At 44.0% G+C, this 24,128-nt stretch overlaps 1 protein-coding gene across 1 annotated transcript; it reads left to right on the top strand.

The window, feature by feature from the left end:
• Nucleotides 1–491: 491 nt before the first annotated feature.
• On the top strand, nt 492–16,357 carry NPS (neuropeptide S). The gene is made up of 3 exons (XM_068139253.1): nt 492–646; nt 11,819–11,900; nt 14,581–16,357. The coding sequence occupies exons 1-3, from the start codon at nt 519–521 to the stop codon at nt 14,788–14,790; spliced, it is 420 nt and encodes a 139-aa protein (XP_067995354.1). The 5' UTR covers nt 492–518; the 3' UTR covers nt 14,791–16,357.
• The last annotated feature ends 7,771 nt before the right edge of the window (nt 16,358–24,128 follow it).

The raw sequence follows: 24,128 nt of genomic DNA on the forward strand, positions 1-24,128 counted from the left end.
CATTCAGCTGCAACAGGTTTTTCAGTGAGGAAACTGAAACAACTTCTTTCTTTTGACATGTGGTATTTTTGGATGAAGCCTTTTATAAGAGGGAGAGAACACGGGGGGAAATCAGACTCGGTAGCTTATGCTGAGACAAAAGGCATGTCAGCTTGGGTGCCAAATTGTATAAGAGCAGTGTTACCTCTCTCTTACTTGAGGACCTTTATAAGCCACAATAGTCATCAAGTACTGATTCAGGGCTGGTATTTTGCAAGGCAGTAAAGCTTCTTGTCATCAGTCATGGAGTACCAAAGGTGCTGATCACTACCCGATGTCTGGGTACCAGCATCTCTCTTTCAACTGCCTGTGGAACCAGACAGAGTCATTGTTTGATTTTATTTTCCTAGTAGCACATTCAGAAGCATGGCTATATTCACCAAGTGAAGCTTGCTCTAGGGTTCAGTGCCAGTTTGTTTCCTGTTTTGTAGGTCATTATGGAGAAGACTTTCCCTATCAGAAGGCTTCTGTGCTAAAGGATGGCTCCTTCAAAGAGGCTGCAATATCCTTGTTTATTAAGTGGCACAGACAAGCAGAAAGGAAACAGCAGTGAGTTAAAAGAGCATGAAGAACAGATGGAAAACCCTCTGCATTTTGGAGAAAAAAGGTGTGTCCTCTCACCCCCTACAAATGGATGACTGCTGTTCCAGATGTAGCCACTTATTTCCTAAAGGTACTTCAAGTCTCGTGTCACAAATTTAAACTGGCATCTTACCCTTCTCCAGAAATGCCAAGAGCTAATCTGTGGAACAGCTGAGATTTCTCTCTCACAAATGTTGCCTGTTCAGAAGTAAATGAGCCACCCCTGAGTTGTAATTTGAATATTTTTTCATCATTCTGTGCCAAACAAGAGGCAGCTTTCCTTCTGACCCAGCTGATCAGACCAGGTCTGTTTGCAGAGGAAATGAGACAGTTGGCAGATGTTTTGCATCCAGCTGACCTGTTTTCCATCCTGAAGGTCACGCCAGATTGCATAAAACCTGCTCAGATACAAGCAATTCACCCCTTTGTGTCCAGTCTGTAGATGGTGAGTGTTCTGAAGAGCATTGGGCATCTTCTATGTGCCTCACTGACCTTGCAGTTACTACAGTTCCACGGGTTTGTGTCCCAAGCATAATGGTTTCCTTGGGCTAGCTGGGCTACTACAACTAACTTTTTCCCTACGTCACTCCCTCTTTCCCAAACCCAAATGATGTGGTGTTTGTTGGTATGACATCTCAAGGGCTTAAAGAGCAGGAAGAAAAGGGTTTTCTTCTGAGGTTCTATAGATGAAAATTTGCAAGCTAGTTTGAGCCACAATATTCTTAGCATGATAAAAAATACCTGATATGTTTTCCTTGTCTTTCTTAGTCTTACCCACTGGAGAACCCTGAGATACTTCTCTCTGGTATAGTTTCATAGTTTCATAGTTTCATTCAGGGTTGGAAGGGACCACAAGGATCATCTAGTTCCAACCCCCCTGCCATGGGCAGGGACACCCTACACTAGATCAGGCTGGACAGAGCCTCATCCAGCCTGCTCTTAAACACCCCCAGGGACGGGGCCTCGACCACCTCCCTGGACAACCCATTCCAGGGTCTCACCACTCTCATGGTGAAGAACCTCCTCCTCACATCTAACCTGAATCTCCCCACCTCCAGCTTCATTCCATTCCCCCTAGTCCTATCACTACCTGGGATCCTGAGAAGTCCTTCCCCAGCCTTCCTGTAGGCCCCCTTCAGATACTGGAAGGCCACAATGAGGTCACCTCGGAGCCTTCTCTTCTGCAGACTGAACAGCCCCAACTCCCTCAGTCTGTCCTCATAGGAGAGGTGCTCCAGCCCTCTGATCATCCTTGTGGCCCTTCTCTGGACACCTTCCAGCACCTCCACATCCCTCTTGTAATAGGGGCTCCAGAACTGGAGGCAGTACTCCAGGTGGGGTCTCACCAGGGCTGAGTAGAGGGGGAGGATCATCTCCCTTGACCTGCTGGCCACACTTCTCCTGATGCAGCCCAGGATCTGATTGGCTTTGCAGGCTGCAAGATAGAACGAGAGGAGATGGTCTGGTATTGTGCCAGGAGAGATATAGGAGAAATTTCTTGACTGAAACAGTCACTGGAACAGGATACCCAGGGAGGTGGTGGAGTCACTGTCCCTGGAGGCTTTCACAAGAAATGTGTGGACATTGCACTTTGGGACATCATTTAATGGCCATGGTGGTGTTGGGTTGATGGTTGGGCTTGGTGATTTTAGAGAGTTTTTTCAACTGAAATGATTCTATACAGTGCAGTAACACAGAAAAAAAAGCTTGTGCCCTTCAAAGCCACTCTGCTCTCTTCCTATTCCCTAGTATTTATACTATTTATGTTAGCTTTCCTTGGCTTCTTTAAAGTTTTGATCCCTTTAAAGTTTGATCTCTTCTTCTTAAGTCACATCAGACTCTCCTACACTCCTCACTCTCCTCAAAAAAACTTTGCCTTTTCTTGTCTATCCGGGCTCTTCTCTCTTTCTTGCTTCTACTTCAGCAAGCATTCAGACTTTCTCAGATCACTCAGATCTCAAAAATTGGGTTTCAGCTTTGATAGGTGTCTTTTTTAGCTCGGCACTGACATCTTTTCTGAGGCAGCAACTTCCTGTAGGATCTGTTTGAGAGATCTCTGAACGCATAAATTATATTGACGTGCACAAATAAGCACAGCTTAAAAAAAAATGTTAATTACCAGCACTTTTCAAGTCTCTGAGTCTCCCCTTAATGAGTTGAGCAAGTTGTGTCTGCTCTGCTTTTATATTTTTTCCTCCAGATAAATTATCAAATGTCTTTAACATTTGGTGGTGGTGCACAGAGAATAATGAGAGCTTGTTTTTTCTTGTCGTCGTACTTCATGCAGATTGTTTCTCCCAAGGCATGCCAAGGAAGCTGACAAAGACGCAAGAGTATCTATAAATTGGGGATGTTTTCTGCCACATTTAAATGTCTCCTTTTGCTCAAAGCCTTATTCTTGTCATTTCCCATCAAACAGGGCAGGAGCACAGTAGCATCAGCAGAAGTTTTGTGGACGCAACTGATTCTTCCCCTTTGCTCTGCTCTTGTAGAATAGAATAGAATAGAATAGAATAGAATAGAATAAACCAGGTTGGAAGAGACCTTCAAGATCATCGCGTCCAACCTATCATCCAACACCACCTAATCAACTAACCCATGTAACCAAGCATCCTGTCAAGTCTCCTCCTGAACACCTCCAGTGATGGCAACTCCACCACCTCCCTGGGTAGTCCATTCCAATGGGCAATCACTCTCTCTGTGTAAAACTTCCTCCTGACCTCCAGCCTGAACTTCCCCTGGCGCAGCCTGAGACTGTGTCCTCTTGTTCTGGTGCTGGCTGCCTGGGAGAAGAGACCAACCTCTGCCTGTTTACAACCCCCCTTCAGGTAGTTGTAGAGAGCAATAAGGTCACCCCTGAGTCTCCTCCTCTCCAGGCTAAGCAGCCCCAGCTCCCTCAGTCTCTCCTCATAGGGCTTGTGTTCCAAGCCCCTCACTAACTTCGTTGCCCTTCTCTGGACTCGTTCCAGCAAGACACCACTTTGATTACTGCATCCAGTTTTGGTGTCCCTATCATGGGAGGGACACAGAGCACTCCGAGAGGGTCCAGAGAAGGGCCACAAGTATGATCCAAGGGCTGGAGCACCTCTGCTAGGAGGTTATGCTGAGTGTGCTGGGTTGTTCAGCTTGCAGAAGACTCCAGAGGGACCTTATAGCTGCCTTCCAATACCTGAAGGGGTCCTACAGGAAGGCTGGAGAGGGATTTTTCATAAGGGTGTGTAGCGATAGAACAAGGAGGAATGGTTTTAAGCTGAGAGAGAGTAGGTTTAGGAGTTCTTCAGTGTGAGGGTGGTGAGACTCTGGAATACAGGACCTGGAGTGGTTGTAGATGCCCCCTCTCTAGAGGTGTTCGGGGCCAGGTTCAATGAGGCATTGAGCGACCAAGTCTAGTTGAGAGGCATCTTTCATGGCAGGGAGGTTGGAGTAGATGATCTCTAAGGTCCTTTCCATCCTAAGCTAATCTATGATTCTATGACATTTGTGCATGTGGCAGAGAGCCTGCAAAGTGCCTGCAGTCTGATGTTTGGTTTCACAGGCTCAGCTTTGACTTCACTGCACAATTTGATGCCATCAGCAGCAATGCCCCATGGTGGGGAGTGGGACTGGCAGACCTGGGTAAGGAAGCTCATGCTGTTTCTGCCCACGTCATCCCTATGTATATTGACTGTAACCAGGAAAAGAGAACATATATAATTATAGAGGATGATTTAGGCTTTAAAATCCTGAGGATGGTGACTATGACACAGCTGACAATTCCTGTCTGAGGTAGCATCAAAAACACGACTTTAGAGCTAATTTCTGCTTCTGGCTTCATGACAGCTTCATCCTTTTTGCTGTGACAGTGACGTGCACAGGTCTGATGACGCAGAAATGCTCCAAAATCAAACCCAAACCCTAAGGTTCATATTATCTATGTGTCCACAGATCTTGCACCTTGTTCCTTATGCAGTCTAACACTACTTCCTTGCTGCACCCCTCTGAGCTGCTGAGTCCAGGCAAAGCCAGCTGACCAAAATGCCATTAAGGAGTGGGAGGCAGGAGCAGCAGTCCTGCATTGTGCTTTAATAGCCTTTTGATTTTCTTTTTCTCCTCATAGATCAAACCTGTGCGTCAGAAGGTGCCTTGCTGGAGCTTTAACCATTGCTAACATAGGCTTAGGAGGGAATGGTGTGTGAGGGGAATGATTTCTGAGGCAAATGGCATTGAAAATTAGGTTTTTAAAAGGAGCTGTGCATCTTCTAAGTGAGGGCTGCAATTACAGAATCGTTTCAGTTGGAAAGGACCCTAAGATGATCAAGTCCAACCATCAACCTAACAGCACCATGGCCATTAAACTGTGTCCAGAAAAGCCATGTCTACATCTTTATTTGAACACCTCCAGGGATGGTGACTCCACCACCTCCTTTGGCAGCCTCTTCCAATGCCTGACCACTCTTTCAGAAAAGGAATTTTTCCTAGTATTCAACCTAAACCTCCGTGGTTCAGCAAAGGATCTGCCCTCAGAGAGGTGCTTCCCTTCACCCCCATAATTTGGCTTTATAACAGAACCATAGTCACAGAATGGTAGGAATCAGAAGGGATCTGTGCAGATCATCTAGTCCAAGCCATCTTCTACAGCAGAATTGCCCAAGTTGCCCAGGAACAAAATGACAAGGTGGTTTTGGAATCTCTCCAGGGAAAGAGACTCCACAACCTCTCTGGGCAGCTGCTCCCAGGCTCCAGCATCCTCACACTAAAGAAGTTTCTCCTCCTGTTTAGGTGGAACCTCCCAGGTTCCAGTTCATGGCCATTGCCCCTTGTCCTGTTACTGGGCATCACTGACTTGAGTCTGACCCTGTCCTCCTGACTCATACAGGTCCTTTAGCTCTTGCTGATCATTGAGAAGATTCCCTCTCAGTGTGCTCTTCTCCAGGTTAAAAAGCCCCAGGTCTCTCAGCCTTTCCTCTCCACAGAGATGCTGCAGTTCCTTCAGCATCTCTGTAGCCTCCACTAGATTCTCCTCCACTAGTTCCCTGTCTCTCTTGAACTGCAGAGCCCATTTCCCAGTTATCCCTGTCAGCCAGGGACATGGTTTGTCTGGATCATAACCAAGTTTAATGAGATTAGAAACAAATCAAAGCAGGGCAGTGCACAGACAGGGTCAGGGTGTGCAGCTACAGCAACTTTCTAGCTCCTTTGTGTCTCTGTAGATGAGGTCTCAGTGGTGCAACTGCAGGACATGGTTGTGTCCTCTTGCTGGTAGTGAGAACACAGCAATGACAACCAAAGCAGCAAACCTGCTTTCTGACTTTTTTCTTCTGTCCCTGTGTCTTGCAGGGGTTTTCTATTATCACTGAGTCAGAAACAGATTCTTAGGCTGGAAGTATGACTAATGTCCATTCTGCCCTTTGCCATGATCTCAAAGCACACCACCCTGCTTCTTTGGTTTCTTGATGTTCTTGAAGGCAAGAAAAACAAATGAGCTTGGAGCAAAAAATCCAGGCAACTTTCTCCTAAAAAATCCCTCCTGGGATTTCACTGTGAGCATCCTAGAAGGGAACAACAAGATTTAGCACCTCACCTTTACTCAGACCACTAATTTGGTTTTACATTTGGGGTTGTAGCAGTGGACCGTGCAGAGTTTTGGGTGTTTTCTTTCATTTTTATTGGCTTGATCCCAGAGGCCAGTCTAAACATTTCAGATTTACTGATGTGGTGGGGCAGGGGGAAGTATCAAATTCTATGTCTTCCAGGCCTAAAGACTGAGAGGGGATCTTCTCAATCCTGATCAATAGCTAAAGGACAAGGATCAAGAGGATGGGGCTAGACTTCTTTCAGTGGTGCCCAGCAACAGGCCAAGGGGCAACAGAAACACGTGTGAGCCCAGGAGGTTCCATCTGAGCATAAGAAAAAAATTCTTTGCTCTGAGAGTGGTGGAGCTCTGGAGCAGGCTGCCCAACAAAATTGTCAAGTCTGCTTCTCTCTAAGAGTGATTCCAAACCCACCTGGACATTGTGATCTTTGACAGCCTGCTGTGGATATCCCTGCTTTAGTAATGGGGTTGGACTAGATGATCTCCAGAAGTTCCTTCCAATCCCTGCCATGCTAAGACTCTGGGTTTTATATGTTTTCCATGGGGAAACCAAACAAGTACCACTGAGTTGCAATCCTCTGCTCCTTTAACAAAGCAAACAGGAGAGAAGAGGTAATTTTGTTGGCTTTGCAGGGAAGTGGCAGATATTGCTTCTAATTTATTATCATAAAATGCAAATTTTATGGATGCTGGGAATTTTTTATTATGGCTCTTAATGATTCATGTGACCTATGATACCTGCCAGTGAACCATACCTGGGAGCAAAGCCTCAGACAGGGTGCACTGCAGACAGAGTAGAAGACAGAAATGTCAATTGCCACTTGTTCTGTTAAACCTGATTCATCTAAAGCTGAAGTGGGAATATCCTGAATGTATCTAAATCTCCATATACACTTTATGCATGAAAATCACAGTTGTGGGGTGTTAAGTTGCATCCTGAGTAGCTAGAAAAAAAATAAACTCAGAGAAGTGAGAAGCAGATGTCAGAGCCTGAATCGTTGCTTGGTTCAGAGAGCATCAGAATTGTTTCTGTGTGTCTCAGAGGTGGAAAACTGCCTTCTGCCCGGCTCTGGGTTGATTGATGTCTCAATAACTCATGCTCACCTAACCGCTGTCTGCATCTGCCTCGTGTGAAAGAAGTTTGTAGTTGCTCAGCTGGTCAAAGCCTTTGACAAGGTAGAGTCTGCTCTTGATTTTGAGTGGGTGGGGACAAAACCAGTACTTGCCTATGTCTTCTGAAGAGGCAGATCCTAAGGACCCCAGTCTGTCACAGGTGATTTTTAGACAGAATTTGAAACAGAGACAAGCTAAAGCATTTTGCTAACAAAAACCTCACTGTGAGCATTTCTGATAAAAGCATGAATGCAATAGATGGAAACCCTCAGGTTCACCATTGTTTTCTTTGTAGTGTTCAGGCCAGATACAACTGGTTTTGCAAAGTGCTTGGAAGGTTTGCTGCAGTATGAGTTTCTTTCCTTTCTCTACTCACTGTGTGAAATATCCTTTTCATGGCTGTTTGCTGCCCCAGGAAGTGGTGGAGTAACCATCCCTGGAGGTATTTGAAAAATATCACAGTATCACTAAGGTTGTAAGAGACCTCAAGGATCACTGAGTCCAACCTGTCACCACAGACCTCATGACTAGACCATGGCACCAAGTGCCACGTCCAATCTCCTCTTGAACACCTCCAGGGATGGTGACTCCACCACCTCCCTGGGCAGCCCATTCCAATGACTAACGACTCTCCCAGTGAAGAACTTTCTCCTCACCTCGAGCCTGAACTTCCCCTGGCGCAGCTTGAGACTGTGTCCCCTTGTTCTGGTGCTGGTTGCCTGGGAGAAGAGACCAACCCCTTCCTGGCTACAGCCACCTTTCAGGTAGTTGTAGAGGGCAATGAGGAATGGTTTAGTGATCATTGTAGTGCTGGGTTGATGGTTGAGCTTGATGATCTTAGAGGTCTTTTCCAGTCTTTATGATTGCATGATCTTTTTCACCTTCCTTAGAAAATCACACAAGAGCTGTCATATCATGGTGTTTGGAGTTTCTAAAATCTACTGCTTTGCTTCAGGCTCCTGAAGCATCAGTCTGTCAGGGCCTGCATGGCCAGCTCCCTGTGAGCTGCTTGATGGCCTTACTTCTTTGTCCTCTCACCACCTCCTTGTGCTGAAGGTGCCTACAGAGAGTCTTTGGGCACCCCTCATGTGCAAAGCTTGTGAGGTAGAATGGTGGCTGAATCCACTGTTTTGGTGGATGTGATAAGGTAAGCAGAGGAGATACCAGTGAGGCACAACAGAAGGTCACCAGGGAATCAAACAATAGGACAAGAGGAGGTGGCCTCAGGTTGTACCAGGGGAAGTTGAGATTGGACATTAGGGAAAAAAAATTCCCCCTAAGAGCTGACAAGCCCTGGAACAGGCTGCCCAGAGCAGTAGTGGAGTCACCATCCCTGGAGGGATTTAAAAGCCATGTAGATGTGATGGTAAGGGACATGGTTTCGTGGTGAGCTGGCAGTGCTGGGTTAGTGGTTTCCAACCAAAATGATTCTATGATTTAAAAAGCCTAAGTCAATAATGCAGGAAAGTTTACCCAGAGAGTCTAAGGTACAGGTTCCAACACTGAACCTAGAAATCTTGAACTTCATTCACCAGCCTGTTCTTGTCCCTTGTCTTCCACAAAGAACATTGTGTGAAGCTTAATTTTGCATTAAAATGGAGTTGAACTAAATACAGATAGAATGCAAGCTGACGCTAAGCTATGCTCAAGCAGAATCCACCCCACAGTGCTTTTCACTGCAGCAGAAACAGGGACTAATCCCCTTATCTGGTGGAGTTGGAGGTCCTGGATGCATCGGTATGGGATGTTCAATTCAAACGAAAGGATTTTCTCTCTGAATAAGAGGACACATGCTGCATATGGAAACAGCCATGTGTTCTCTCGATGGGTTTTATAAATGGATTGCTTACTGTGGTGTTTAACTGAGGCTAATTTCATCTTACATTTCTATAGTCCTGTTGGTCCTAATGAACCCTGTAGTACTTCCCCAGCTACTACAAAACATGTGGGTTTTACAAGTAATTTAAGAGTCTTTGGATTATATCAACCACTGCCATGATCAGCACTGCCATGTGCAGTGATGATGACTGATTGAAGCTGGAGGAAGGCAGATTTAGACTGGATATTAGAAAGAAATTCTTTACAGGGAGGGTGGTGAGACCCTGGAAAGGTTGCCCAAAGAGATTGTGGATGCCTCCTCTGTAGAAGTGTTTAAGGCCAGGTTGGATGAGGTCTTGAGCAGTCTAGTCGAGTGGGAGGTGTCCCTTGGTGATCTTTAAGGTCCCTGCCAACCCAAACCATTCCATGACTCTATGAAAAAATATTCAACCACAATCTGAGGCCAAATTATCAATTTATTATAGAAAGTATTAAAATCTCTTAGATGTCTACAAGAAGGCCTACAAGAAAGCTAGGGAGGGACTATTTGCAAAGGCATGTAGCAATAGGACAAGGGACAATGCTTATAAACTGAAGCAGGGTTAATTTAGGTTTGGCATTAGTTATTTATTATGAAGGTGATGGAACACTGAAACAGATTGCCTGGGGAGGTAGTGGAGGCCCCATCCCTGGAAACATTCCAAGTTAGACTTGATGGGTCTGTGAGCAATCTGATCTGCTTGCTGGACTAGATGAGCTCTAGAGGTCACTTCCAGTCTAGTGCCTTCTATGATTCTATGTCACTGTATTTCTTCCAGCCTTACTGCTTTCTATCTCCTGGCATTCAATGCATCTACTTCAGGAGACTGAATGTTCCAGTTAGAGTTGCCATAATTTATAACAGCTCAGATCCCCCTGAAGACTCACACAGAGTTCCCTTCTGGAGCCCTTGTATGCTGATTTTTCACTGTAAACACTGAAGAAAATACAGTGTTTGAGGCTGCTCAGTCAGTGGTGTGCATGTCAAACACTGGGTGACTTGAAAAAGAATCATACAATCAAAGGCCCAAAGAATCACAGAATGGTTTCTGTTGGAAGGGATTTTTAGAGGTCATCTAGTCCAACTCCCTGCAGTCAGCAGGGACATCTGCAACTAGAGCAGGCTGTTCAGCGCCACAAACAACCTGACCTAGAATGGTTCCAGGGTTGGGGCATCTACCACCTCTCTGGTGCAGCAGGATCTCACCACCCTCAGTGTAAAAAATTTCTTCCTTCTCTCCAGTCTAAATATCATCTCCTTTAGTTCGAAACCATCACCCCTTGTCCTGTCTCACAGACCCTTCTAAAAAGTCTGTCCCCAGCTTTCTTGTCAGCTACTTTAAGCACTGAAAAGCCACAAGGTCTCTCTGGAGCCTTCTCTTCTCCAGGCTGAACAACCCCAACTCTTTCAGCCTGCCCTCACAGCAGAGGGGTTCCAGCCCTTCCCCATCATTGCAGTGGCTTCCTCTGGCCCTGCTCCAAGAGGTCCATTTCTCTCCAGTGCTGAAGACTCCAGAGCTGGACCCAGCACTGCAGGTAGGGTCTCAGGAGAGCTGAGCAGAGGGGCAAAATCCCTTCCCTCCAGCTCCTGCCCATGCTGCTGGAGTTGCAGCCCAGGAGATGATTGTGAGATTTTGTGTTTTAATTCTAAGGAAAAGAATTTGGAATTTAATGGTTTACACTCTAACCTTAAAAGACTTTGTGGGACTCATACTGCTCTTGCAGTACTCTGTTTAAATAAACCACAGGATTCCCTAAAATGGGGACAATTAAATTAAATGTTGCTCAATTAAATTTGTTCCACTAACAAATGGTGCTCTTAGACATTAAACATTTGCCACACTGATGGAGATTAACAGTATTTAATAATCCTACAGAAGGTTTGATTGAATCAGATTAATGTAGGCTAAGATGCATCTGTGTGCCAGAGAGGAAGTTCACATCCAGAGAATCTGAGTTCTAAGAAAAACACTTAAAAATCTGCTGCAGTAAAAACTAAGCATGTAGCAACAACAACAAAATAAAGAGAAGAATAAGGAAAAACTGTGAATAGTTTTGTTTAGTTTTCTATGTTTTGTCTGCTTTAATAACATTCTTTAAGGAACTTTCTTCCTACAGTGCTATTTTACTGGGTTTTTTTTTTCTTTGCAGTCAGTCTTTAAGAGGTTTTCATATGATATATTGGAAGTGGTAAAACAGTCTTGAGATGTATTTTTGAGATCTTTAGACCTTTGACCACATTTGCTACGATGGTACAGACTGAACAGTAAACACACTTGAGGGACATTTTAATGGCACACTTTAGGTGCAGTGAATTGGTCGTTTCTTAATGGCAGCTGAATGTGTGGTCTTGCCATTTTCCCACTTAACAAGAAGAAAAGGCCAAACAAGGCCCAATTAGTCATAATAAAATCAGCTTTGATGACATTTTCACTCCTGAACTCTGGTATAAAATGGTCATCTTAGGAAAGAACAGAAAGGATGTGTGAGGAATTTGGCAGTACAGCTGCATGGACATACATATACACTCCTGAGTGAAAAATGATCAGGTAAAGGCATTGTAGATATATGAAGGAAATATGTTGCTTGTGTCTATGGATACAGTTCTGCTTGATTTTGCTTTACATTTTAAGTGATTTCAGTTTTTCTTTGAAGTCTATGCAGGTTGAACTCTGTTTTAATTCTTTGGATCTCAATGACACTCATGTGCTCGGGTTACCCAGTTGTCCCTTCCATGGTAAGTCATGCTCCCTATTTACTTGAAGACAAGGTGCTTAATTTCTCTTAAATAGCTATCTTATTTCAATTAATTATGTTTTTAATGTCTACTTGTTTCTTTGTTGTTGTTTTAAAGAGGTTTCTTGCATTAGAGCTATTGGTTAAATATCATTACCTAGTTTTCCTGGAGTATACCTCATTTTTTTTTGCTTTAGTTCCTAATAAAATATGCAAGCCTCTAAAATAATCATGCAAGAAATCTCTTGCATCTTTAATGTCAAGTGTAGGGAGATGAAATACTGTATGGAAAAGAGAAAAACATCAATCTCCTCTCCATTTCCTCTAAGTTCCTTGTCTATATAACATAAGCACAGTAAGATAGATGTATTAATTTCACTTATTGCTAGCTGGTTTATAAACCAATACATTTGTTTGTCTACTTGCAGTCTGTAGGTAAAGGAGAAATTCTTTATGTAAAGTTATGGAGAATTATTGCATAAAATCAGTAATACAAATTTGATTGAACTATGAAAGAAAGTAGAGCAGCCTATAAACTGAAAGTGAGCAGGTTCCTTAAATTGAGCTGATATCCTTGCATTTGCTGATCTCCACCAGGCTACCATGACAGATTGCTGGTCAAACTACACATACACCATTTAAGTCTTTGCCACTGAGGAATGAGATGTTTTATTTCTAATGATGTTCAATCTCCCTGCTTCAGACAAAGTCTTCTTCAGACGCCGTGTTTTTTCACTGCTGTAATGTCAGCTCTAGGAGCTGTGGCTCAGATTTCTTTGATTCCTCTGATGTATTTTGCGCCATCAGCTTCTCATTAAGGTGATCTGTCGCTAGCAGAAATGGTGGCTGCTGATGCAACTGTTGATATTATTGATGTGACGCTCTCATTAGCCTTCATCTATCCATTAACCCAATCCTCTGTTTTACTTCTGTAAATGCTGTATCATCTTTCGTGTCTGATCACGGAGAGTGTAGACACAGCTTGATCCGACTATCCACATTTCTTAGTGGGTCTCTTTATGGCAATGATATAATAGGTAAAATGAGTTTAATTTATCTTGCATCTCAAAAGAACAGTCATTTGTTCAGAAATGTAAGTCTCTATATAGGTTGTGAGACAGGAGCTAAAATGGGAAAGGGAACTTTTCTCTGTTTCTTGCAGAGTGTTTCTTCTCTTTAGGGAAGAACTTCAGTCTGGGGTGAAACCCACCAACAGTGTCTTAGCTCCTTTAGACCTGGTGCATGGTTTTGCTTGCAGGACTAAAAAAAAAACAAACCAAACATTGATCTGCTTTTTATATGCACAGAACAGGGGAAAAAAAATAAGTGGTAAATAGTATTAATATATGTAATAACATACTGAATTAAAACCAATGTTACTGAAGTTAATGGCAAGTCTACCAGTCCAGTGAAAGCAGATGTTAACCCTGTGCTTTGTATGCAGCCATTTCCCAAGCAGGAATGCAACCCAGGCAGCTTTAGAAATGATGGCAGAGTATTGTGTTTAGTTAATCAGCAAGCTGGTAAATCCTGAGATGCTGAAGGAGACACGGACCAAATGTAGATATGCCAGGAAATGTTCCTTTTCAAACTCTGTGCTAATTTAAATGCAATTTAATAGAAATGCACTTAAAAATTGTCAAATGTTTCCATGTGTTTTACATTTTTGTACTGTAAAGTGCAAGGAAAAGGAACAGCTACATAAGCCTACATGGATTTTAATCAAGACTTTTTAATATTCCTATTACTATTTTGTTATTATTAAACTCTGTCTAACCTCCCAGGGAGGTGGTTGAATCCCTGTCCCTGGAGGATTTTAAAAGATGCAGAGATGTGGTGCTGAGGGGCATGGTTTAGCACCAGCCTTGGTAAAGTTAGCTACTACCATATGTTTTAGTTGGAAGATGATCAAGTCCAAGCATCAACCTAATACCACCATGGCCACTAAACCATGTCCTGAAGTGTCACATCCACGTGCTTCTTGAACACCTCCAAGGTTGTTGACTCCACCACCTCCCTGGGCAGCCTGTTCCAATGCCTGGCTACTCTTTCAGTCTAGAAATTCTTCCTAATGTCCAAACTAAAACTCCCCTGGCAAAATTTCAAGCCATTTCCTGTCATTCTATCACCTGATACTAGGGAGAAGAGACCAAGCATTATTAGACATTACCACTCAAAAGCTTCCTCCTCCAAACTTCTGCTTTACAGGTGTGTTTACATTTTCTCTGACCTGTCACTTAAACTGCAAAACTTTCCCACAAGTGACCAGAAGATGCTGTTTTACTGTTAACTGGGGAAAAAAGAAAAAACAATTAAGGCCCCAAATCTCATTTTACAGCAAGAAACACACGTGCCGCTCTAGGGAAACTCTGCTACGTGTCACAGCTGGTTGACATCACGGAAAACAATTCATCTCGTACCACAAACATCATCACAGCAGTATCAGAAATACCACAGTTAAGCTTTCTAGAAAGCTGTGGAAAAAAAAATATAAAAATGATTTGGAAATGTGATGAAGCCCTAGGAAATAACAGTTCATCCTTGTCATTGGGAGCATACGTTCTTTTTGTGCTTCTGCTGTGTTTCTTATGCTGAGCAAGTCCTGGCAAACGCACAAAGCCTTCGTTTTACCTTGTCTTATGTCTTTTTTTTTCTTTCCTTTTCTTCTTTTAAATCTCCAGAGCAGCAATCCTATTTACTCAAATTGCCAGCTGTATGGGAAATCTGATTACTGCCTCCTCCTGCTGCACAACTGCTTAGCCAAGGTGGGCAGGAGTGAAGAACTGGATTCTTTAAAGCCATACCTGGAGATGCCTTTCCTCAAGAGGTCCTTTCGCAATGGCGTGGGGTCAGGAATTAAAAAAACATCCTTTCGAAGAGCAAAGTCATGAGCAAATGTTCCAAACCACGCTCCCAGTTTTAACATCTGATGTTTAACTTCCTGCTTAAGATCATCCTAATGCTTTTCTATGATCAAAAACCCAACAGAGACGAATATCCCTGTGTCTTCAGCATGCGAACAGATGTTTATTTCAAAGAGAGCAAGCCAAGGGGAGCAGATGGGATTGCTCAGGAAAGGGCTTTGTCTCCGAAGTTACAGTATCAGAAAGTTTGGTATTGAAATTAATGTTTTCATTCAGTTAATTCCCTTCCTTTGTAAAGCTACAGATTTAATCACGTTGCTCTTGATTAATACCAAAAGAGCCCTGTGCTTTGTCTCGATGTGTGCATGCAGGCTGTTGGAAGAACTGATGTATCATTCATAGATTCATACAATGGTTTGAGATGGAAGGGACCTTAAAGATATCTAGTTCCAACACCCCTGCCATAGGCAGGGACACCTTTCACCAGACTGCATTGTTCAAGGAAGGCCTTGTCCAGTGTGGCCTTGAACACCTCTAGGGTGAGGGCATCCACAACCTCCCTGGGCAACATGATCCAGTGTCTCACCACCCTCACTGTAAAGAATTTATTTCTAATACCCAGTCTAAATCTACCCTCCTCAAGCTTCAATCCGTTCTCTCTTGTCCTATCACTACAAGTCCTTGTAAAAAGTCCCTTCCCAGTCAGGATTCTTTTAGGCCCCCTTCAGGTACCAGAAGGCCACTAGAAGATCTCCCCAGACCCTTCTTTTCTCCAGACTAAACAGCCCCAATTCTTTCAGCCTGTCTCCACAGGGTAGGTGCTCCAGGCCCTCTGGACTTGCTGATGCTGGGAACATCAGACCTGGATGCAATACTCCACATGGGGTCTCACAAGAGCAGAGTAGAGGGGGAGAATCACCTCCCTCATGCTAATCATTCCTGACATCCCTCTGCACTGCTGGAGAGGAAAACCCCCTGGCAAGGCAAGGCATGCCTGCACTTTCCTCTCCCAAATTACATTTACTACAAGACAGCTGCTCTGGCAATTTTAATACATACTTAAATTCATTTCATTTCAGATTTCCAACAATAGGATGGGGCCACTGGTAAAAGACAGTATCAGACCCTGCTTCTAACTTCAAGTATCTTTGTAATACAGTTATTTAAAATGGCTTCAGCAGGAAATAATCTCTTGAGATGTGTCATCTCATTTCCAGAAGAGTCCTGGGAAATCACTGGGTATCAGTGCAGCTCCCTTTGCCTCAACTAATTGACTTACATAGGCGACACGCATTTGTGCCAAATACAGTTTCTGCTCATGGTGCAGTAATTAACAACGAGGGGGGTTTTAATACCCTTTTAGAAACAAACAAACAAACAGTGATTTGGTCTGAAAATATGTAAATGTGGTATGTAGGAAAGGTCATCTGCTGAGTTACCTCTGTGTGAAGTCTACCTTGTGGCTGTTTCCTCCAAACGCTGTGTAACGCACGGTGACGTTGGCTTGAAAATGAGTGTCTACACAATGCATTTTGGAGTCAAAGCTAAGATAATAAATGGATGCTTTCTAGTATTTCCTTGCTCAGTATCATAATCCAGGAGATTGTTAGGAAATACAGAACAACATGGATTTGCATCATCACTTTCATGGTGTCCATCCCTGAGCCCATGGAGAAAAATAACTTGAGTATGGAGCTGTGCTAATATGACACCAGGTTTCTGGACTGCAGCTGGCTGATTTCTGGCTAATTCAAGGAGATCAAATACACTTCTGTCTGCTTTTGTCCACATTGAAATAACAGAATTGCCAGGGTTGGAAGGGACCCTAGTGATGATCTAGTTTCAATCCCCTGCCATAGGCAGGGACACCCACAATTAGATCAGGCTGCCCAGAGCCACATCCAGCCTGGGCTTAAAAACATCCAGGGATGAGGCTTCCACCACCTCTCTGGGCAACCTGTCCCAGTGTCTCACCACCCTTATGGTGAAGAACTCCTTCCTAACATCTAATCTAAACCTCCCTTTCTCTAGCTGGGATCCATTCCCCCTAGTCTTATTACTACCTGACACTCTAAAAAAATCCCTCACCAGCTTTCTTGTAGGCCCCCTTCAGATATTGGAAGGCCACAATAAGGTCTCCTCAGAGCCTTCTCCTAATGCTTTAAAGATGCTTAAACACTTTTAACTCCTTTTGGGTACTGTTGATGTCTGCATTGCTCAGCTCTTGCAGCTCTTAAGTCAAGTGACTCCTAGAGACCTTTAAAAAAGTGCAAGGAAACTGTTCAATGATTATTATTCTCATGCCTTTTGTCTTGTGTAATGTCTGGGTGGGAGGAAGCCCAGGCCACCAAACACAGTGGTATGCATTTCGCTGCAGCAAGGTATTGTCCCTGCTCACTGCAGGGAGGTTGGACAAGCTGACTTTTGAGGGTCCCTTCCAACCCGATGCAATCTGTGAATTTACCCTGTTCCATTCATGGCTGCTGTGATTTAAATGGTGGCAGATGTCCAGGCCACCAAACATGGTGGCAATGAGGAGATTCACTGCAGCAAGATGTTTGCCCTGTTTCATTCTAGGCTGCTGTGATTTCAACCACAGCAGATATCCTGCAAATACAATTTTGCAACTAAAGCACGCTCCAGCTCTGTCCAGAACTGCCCAAGAAGCAGCATTTTAGTGACTTTGGTCATGTTCAGTGGAAGTGCTAGCGATGACTCATGGTCTGTGACTGCTGAGCTTGCACGTAAGAGAGGTGCCAAAGCAAAACACAGGTCTTGAGTGCAAGATCTCAGTGGTGGTGGGGTTTCCTTCTCAATACTTAGAGACAAAAATGTAACATGGACTTAATGATGCCCTTGTACAGACATGATGTGTGTATTGTGCATCTGTGCACATCTGCATTCAGTGAAGTAGAGGTGTTTTGTCGCACTGCAGATACCTGGATCAGCTTTGTCCTGCTCCTTGCAACTCCTATCACCACCCAGCTTATATGCCAGGCGGAGGGGAGGGAAGTAATAAACAAGACCAGATTTATCTTTGTCTTGAGCTTCCACATCCATTTCACTTAACTTTTTCCTACATAATCAAATACATTTCTGCCTTGGTATCCTATGATAAACAAGGTTGTCTGTAAGCCTACACAGCTCTAAGTGTACCTTGAAAATCAGGCTCTTCCTTTTCATTTATCATGCAGGTACATGACCAACTCATTTAGTATTTTGGCAATTGCCTTTGAGCAGGGTATGGTCAGGAGGGTTGGAGGGCTGGTCCCTGTTCACATAGACCTTCATCCCTTCATTTTGGAAGTACAGGCTGCAAGAAAAATAGCTTTTTGGCTAGGAAAAAGCCCATTATTTATGATTTAGTCATCCCCTGACAGGCCACTCCACCTTGAAGGATCTGCATATAGAAAAAAAGATGGTATGAGGAGGCCACTAAGAACCGTAAGTCTTGCAGTCACTTAAATCACACTGAGCAAGCCTAGAAAATGTAGATTATCCAGCTGACTTACAGAAGTGGTTCTGTCACTGGTGGTGTGATCTCACCATCACCACCCCCTGATAACTCAGGGCATTTACCTTGCCTTTGCCACAAAATGCTATACTCTTTCTCGAGCTTTAAAGGTGGCTTTATCTTGGAAAGAACAGAGAGTAACTTTAGTGACCTCTGCCAGAAAATAAGGAACTAAGGATGCCATTGCTGAGCACATTCATTTTTGTGCTGATAGAAACTGGAAACATGACACAAAAATGTCTTTTTTTTCAATGCATAGTGGACAATGGAACAGCTATTGGAACGCCAGCCTACAGCATAATTAATGTGCTGCTATAAATTATATTCCTTTATAGAGAGCTGGCATTCTTTCCTCTGGGAAAAGATTTTTTGTTGATTTTCTTTACTATTTTACTTAGCCAACACATGAGAAGCAGAAAAGATAAGTTTAGAGGGTGGGAAGAGTACTGCTTTGTCTAGGGATTGAGGAGCAAGTTGAGAAGTTGGGGATGCTTCGATGAGTCTTGGCCTTTGATGGTATTTCAGTCTGTGACCTTATCTAAGTCACTTCATTTTTACTCAGTTTTGCCATGTGAAAAATGAGAAGCTATATTCATCAAGCCATTTTGTATAGGCAGTGTCATGAGCAATGGATTTGGGATGTGTTTCAGAGGTGTTGGGGCGGAGATGGGTGGTCTCTGCAGCCCATGTAGCATCCTGGGGCTGAGACAAAGGTATGAGCATTGCTACTCTATCAGTGTGACCACCAGCATCACCTCCAGCATGGGAACAAGCATCCTCGTGCCTCTGTTCATTTTCTAACCTCCAGGGAGACAGTTTCATAGCCAGACCAATTCCCAGGTTTGTAAGCTGTTTTCAGCTGCATTGTGCATTATTCCAGCTACTGCCAAACAAATGGGTGAGATACTGGCCTGGGTTTGGCTGGGACAGAGTTAGTTTTCTTCTTGGTATCTGGTACAGTGCTGGGTTTTGGATTTAGTGTGAGAATAATGTTGATAAGTCAGTGATGTTTAGTTGTTTCTAAGTTTAGTTGTTTTATACTAAGTCAAGGATGTTTTGGCTTCTTACATCTGCTAACAAGAAGGCTGGGAGGGGACAGAGTCAAGACAGCTGACCCCAACAGACCAAAGGAATATTCCATGCCAAAGGATATCTTGCCCAATGTATAAACTGGGAGAAGCTGGCCAGGAGGGCCAAGGGTCTTGCTGAGCACTGATCACTGAGCACTGATTACTGGTGGTGAGTAATTACCTTGTGCATCACTTGTCAATCTTGGGTTTTATTTCTCTCTTGTGGTTTTCTTCCTTTTCATGACTGCTGTTATTATTGCTGCTTTCTTTTTTTCCCTTTTCATTTATTTTCCAGTTATTAAACTGTTATCCTCTCAACCCACAAGTTGTACTTGGTTTGGATCCTCTTTCTCATCCCAGTGTAGGAGTGAGCAAGTGGCTGCGTGGTGCTTAGTTGGAGACCAAGGTTAAATCACAACAGATGCTCATTCCTCAATGAGGCAGAGTGAGGGGCACACACATTTAAAGTGCAGTTGCTATGGTTTATTCAGTCCTGAGCTAGCAATACTGTGTATTTTCTTCTTTTTTGATCATGCATCCTTTGGTAAAAGTCATTAAAATGCATTTAAAGGGCATCCAGGATGCCTGAATCCCTAGGGATTGTTTTCTTTAACTCCATTTTGCTCCAACTTGTATATGCTTTTGGAGGCTTTGGACATGAATTTCATAGAATCACATACTGGATTGGGTTGGAAGGGACCTTTAAAGGTAATCTAGTCCAACTCCCCTGCACTCAGCAGAGACTCCTGCAACTAGAGCAGGTTGCTCAGAGCCCCAGACAGCCTGACCTGGAATGGTTCCAGGGACTGTGCATCTCCCATCTCTCTGGGCAACCTGAGCTAGCGTCCTACCAGGCTCAGTACAAAAAAATTCTTCTTTGTCTGCTTTTTTTTCCCCTAGTCTGATTTTATTTTACCTACTCTAAATGATTCTAGTCTGAATTTTTCCTGCTCTAAATCTCCCACTCGTAATTTAAAGCCACCAACCCTTGTCCTGCCACAACAGACCCTGCTAAGAAGTCTGTTTCTGTCTATCTGATTGGCCCCTTTAAGTATTGGAAGGTAACCAAAAGGTCTCCCTGGAGCCTGCTCTTCTCCAGGCTATACAACCCCAACTCTCTTGGCCTGTCCTCACTGCAGAATGGTTCCAGTCCTCACATCACTGTTGTGACCTCCTCTGCACCTGCTCCAACAGGTCCATATTTATACTGTGCTGAGGACTCTAGAGCTGGCCCCAGCACTACAGGTGGAGGGTCTCAGCAGAACAGAGCAGAGAGGCAGAATCCCTTCCCTCCACCTGCTGGCCCTGTTCCTATTGATGCAGCCTGGGAGATGGTTTGCTTCTGGGCTTCGAGGGTGTGTTGCCAGCTTTCTCCACTCCTGATTCCCTACCTTTGGGCTGTGAGAGTCATCTTGGAGCACAGCATCTCTATTTTTAGCAGCCAGCCTGTCCTGAACCCTGGGATCAGGCTACCAGTGCTCTACAGGTGCAGGACCAGATCCTGGAAGGGCACCTTGCAAATAACCATCCACATAAATCCATGTTGCACCCTAAAAATGATCCGTGCCTTTGAAGGAAGCAGGTAAGGTTACCACCAGGTAAAAATGAAAAGAGCAAATCCAATAAAAATACCAGTGAGTGAAATCTGCCTGAGGACAGGAGGAGGAATTAACATTTATTTCTCTTCCTCACAGATTATTGGCAAGAAAGGCAATTAAAGAGCCTGATGTAATAGCATCTAATTTACTTGCACGACTGGAAATTAGTTGTCGTAATGACATACCAACACTTGGGTTTCTGATTACAGAGTATATATAGATCATATATATTACAGAGTATATATGTATGTATCATATTTAGAGTCCCTAATTTGCTGTTATTTGCCTGTAGATGGCAATTTATTGCCTTAAAATACTGAGAGGGAGAAATCTCTTGCTGCTTTTAGCTCTGGATATAATTTTGACCTTAAGAAAGAATAAGACAGATATGAGAGCGTATATTAGACGTTATTATTACCATAATAAAACACAGATAAAAATCACAGTGCAGAAAAGGCTCTAAGACAACTATTAAGCATTTGTCATATAAAGCAAATCAAAATTTAACTTATCAGATATTCTGGCAGTTTAAAGATTCAGCATGAAAAATTACTTCTAACAGCAGAGCATTTATGCAGTATGTCATTGATGGGCTGTCTGCTCAAACAGTTTAAAGAGTTTGGGAAAAGTGGGGAAAAAAAATGTCAAAGATACGCTTTTTATTAGCCTGACAGTGTTTCACTATATTTAAATTTATTTTTAATAGGGAAGCAGTTTGCCATTACAATTTTCTTTTAAGAAAACAAGCTGAGCTCATTGTCCTGCCCCAGTATGCAAGGGTTAGTGAGCAGAACTGAACTGAGAACGTAACTCGTTGGCTGAAAAAGTGATACAACTCCACATCAAACTTCACTCCAGCATGCAGTTTTAGAGCCAAGGGAAATTTTTCTGCCTTTGTGGTGCTAGGAAGACTTTTTTTCATCTAATACCCTATTGCATTTGAAGTCATTGAGTTGATTTGGACGGCAATGTGTCCTTGTGGTCAAGAGGGCAAGTGGCATACATTGAGAAAAATGTCTAGCGGGTCTAGGGAGGTTCTCCATCCCCTCTATCCTGCCCTGGTGAGACCACATCTGGAATGCTGTGTTTGGGCTCTCTGATACAAGAGAGACAAGGAACCACTGGAGAGAGTCCAAGAGAGAGCTATGAGGATGATTAAGGGACTTGAACATCTCTCCTGTGATGAAAGACTGAGAGATCTGGGGCTGTTTAGTGTTGGAAAGAGAAGGCTGAGATGGGCTGGAGCACATTACCTGTAAGGAGTGTGTGAGGGAGCTGGGGTTGTTCAGTTTGGAGGAGGCTGAGGGGAGGTCTTATCACTCTCTACAACTACCTGAAGGAAGGCTGGAGTGAGGAGGAGGCAGCCTCTTCTCCTTGATGGCAAGTGACGGGACTGGAGGAAGTGGTTACAAAGCTGCACCAAGGGAGGTTCAGGCTGGATGTTAGGAAGTACTTCTCTGAAAGGGTTATTAAACATTGGAATGGTCTGCCCAGTGGAGTCACCATCCCTTGTGGGGGTTGAAGCAGCATGTGGACTTTACACTTGGGGACATGGTTTAGTGTTGGCCCTTCAGTACTGGGTCAAAGGTTGGACTGGATGATCTTTGAGGTCTCTTCCAACCAGATATATTCTGTGATTCTGATTCTGTAATGTCTATAAATGTCTGAGGCATGGGTGTCAAGAGGGAGGGGATGGTCTCTTTTCAGTGGTGTCCAGCAACAGGACAAGGAACAATGACTGTAAGCGGGAACACAGGGGGTTCTACCTCAGCATGAGAAGAAACTTTTTTGCTGTGAGGTTGATGTAGCAGTGGAGCATGCTGCCAAGAAAATTTCTGGAGTTTCCTTCTCTGACGATTTCCAAAACCTTCCTGCCTGCATTCCTCTGTGTCCTGCCCTATGTGATCCTGCTTTGTCAGGGCTATTGGACTAGATGATATCCAGGTGTTCCTTCCAAACCCGAAGGTTCTGTGATTCTATTATCATGCTTAAAAGTAAATGTATCTTAAAAGCTTGGTCTGCTGAAACCTATTTTCTCAGAGGCTTTGGGATGAGCATTTCAGAGGACATAAAAGGGCTCAATGTGTTGACTTCTTATGGTTGGTCGAATGAATCCAGTGAATCCACTACTGTGTCCAGTTCTGGGCCCCTCAGTTTAAGAAGGACATTGAGACACTTGAACATGTCCAGAGGAGGGCAACAAGGTTGGGGAGAGGCCTTGAGCACAAGCCCTATGAGGAGAGGCTGAGGAAGCTGAGATTATTTAGCCTGGAGAAGAGGAGGCTCAGGGGTGACCTCATTGCCCTCTACAGCTGCCTGAAAGTTGGTTGTAGCCAGGAAGGGGTTGGTCTCTTCTCCCAGGCAACCAGCACCAGAACAAGGGGACACAGTCTCAAGCTGTGCCAGGGGAAGTTTAGGCTTGAGGTGAGGAGAAAGTTCTTCACTGAGAGAGTTGTTAGCCATTGGAACGGGCAGCCCAGGGAGGTGGTTGAGTCGCCATCCCTGGAGGTGTTCAAGAGGAGATTGGACGTGGCACTTGGTGCCATGGTCTAGTCATGAGGTCTGTGGTGACAGGTTGGACTCGATGATCCTCGAGGTCTCTTCCAACCTTAGCGATATTGTGATACTGTGCTACTGTAATCTCTATGGCAACCCTGGAGCACCTTAGAGCAGCTATGTGCACTAATAGATTTTTTTTTTTCCCAGAAAGCATCCTCATTGATTTTCTGTGGTTTGTGGCTGCTGTCTCTTTTAGACCACCACATCTTTATTTGGGGACCATGGCATTTCAAATGAAAATGATGGAGCCTGCAGCTCCATGAGAAGCCTACAGTTGGCTCCCGGAGAAGAGGAGACTGATGTGGGATCCCAGTAATGTTTAGAACTATCTAGAGATTCATAAATATCTTTAGATAAAAGTGTCAGGAGGATTGAGCCAGACTCTTCTCAGTGGTGTCCAGTGACAAGACTTGGAACAATGGGGACAAGGGATGTTCTGTGTAAATGTAAGGACAAAATTCTTCACTTTGAGTGTTGCAGAGACCTTGAGCAGGCTGCCCAGAGAGGTTGTGGAGTCTCCTTTTCTGGAGGTATTCCAAACCTGCCTGGATATGTTCACTCAAAGTGATCAAGCTCTAGCAGAGGTGTTGGACTAGATGACCTCCAAAGGTCACTTCCAACCCC

This window comes from Melanerpes formicivorus, unplaced genomic scaffold (assembly GCF_026170545.1).
Source record: "Melanerpes formicivorus ecotype bairdi unplaced genomic scaffold, bMelFor1.0.p_v2 SCAF_6, whole genome shotgun sequence".
NCBI lineage: Eukaryota > Metazoa > Chordata > Aves > Piciformes > Picidae > Melanerpes > Melanerpes formicivorus.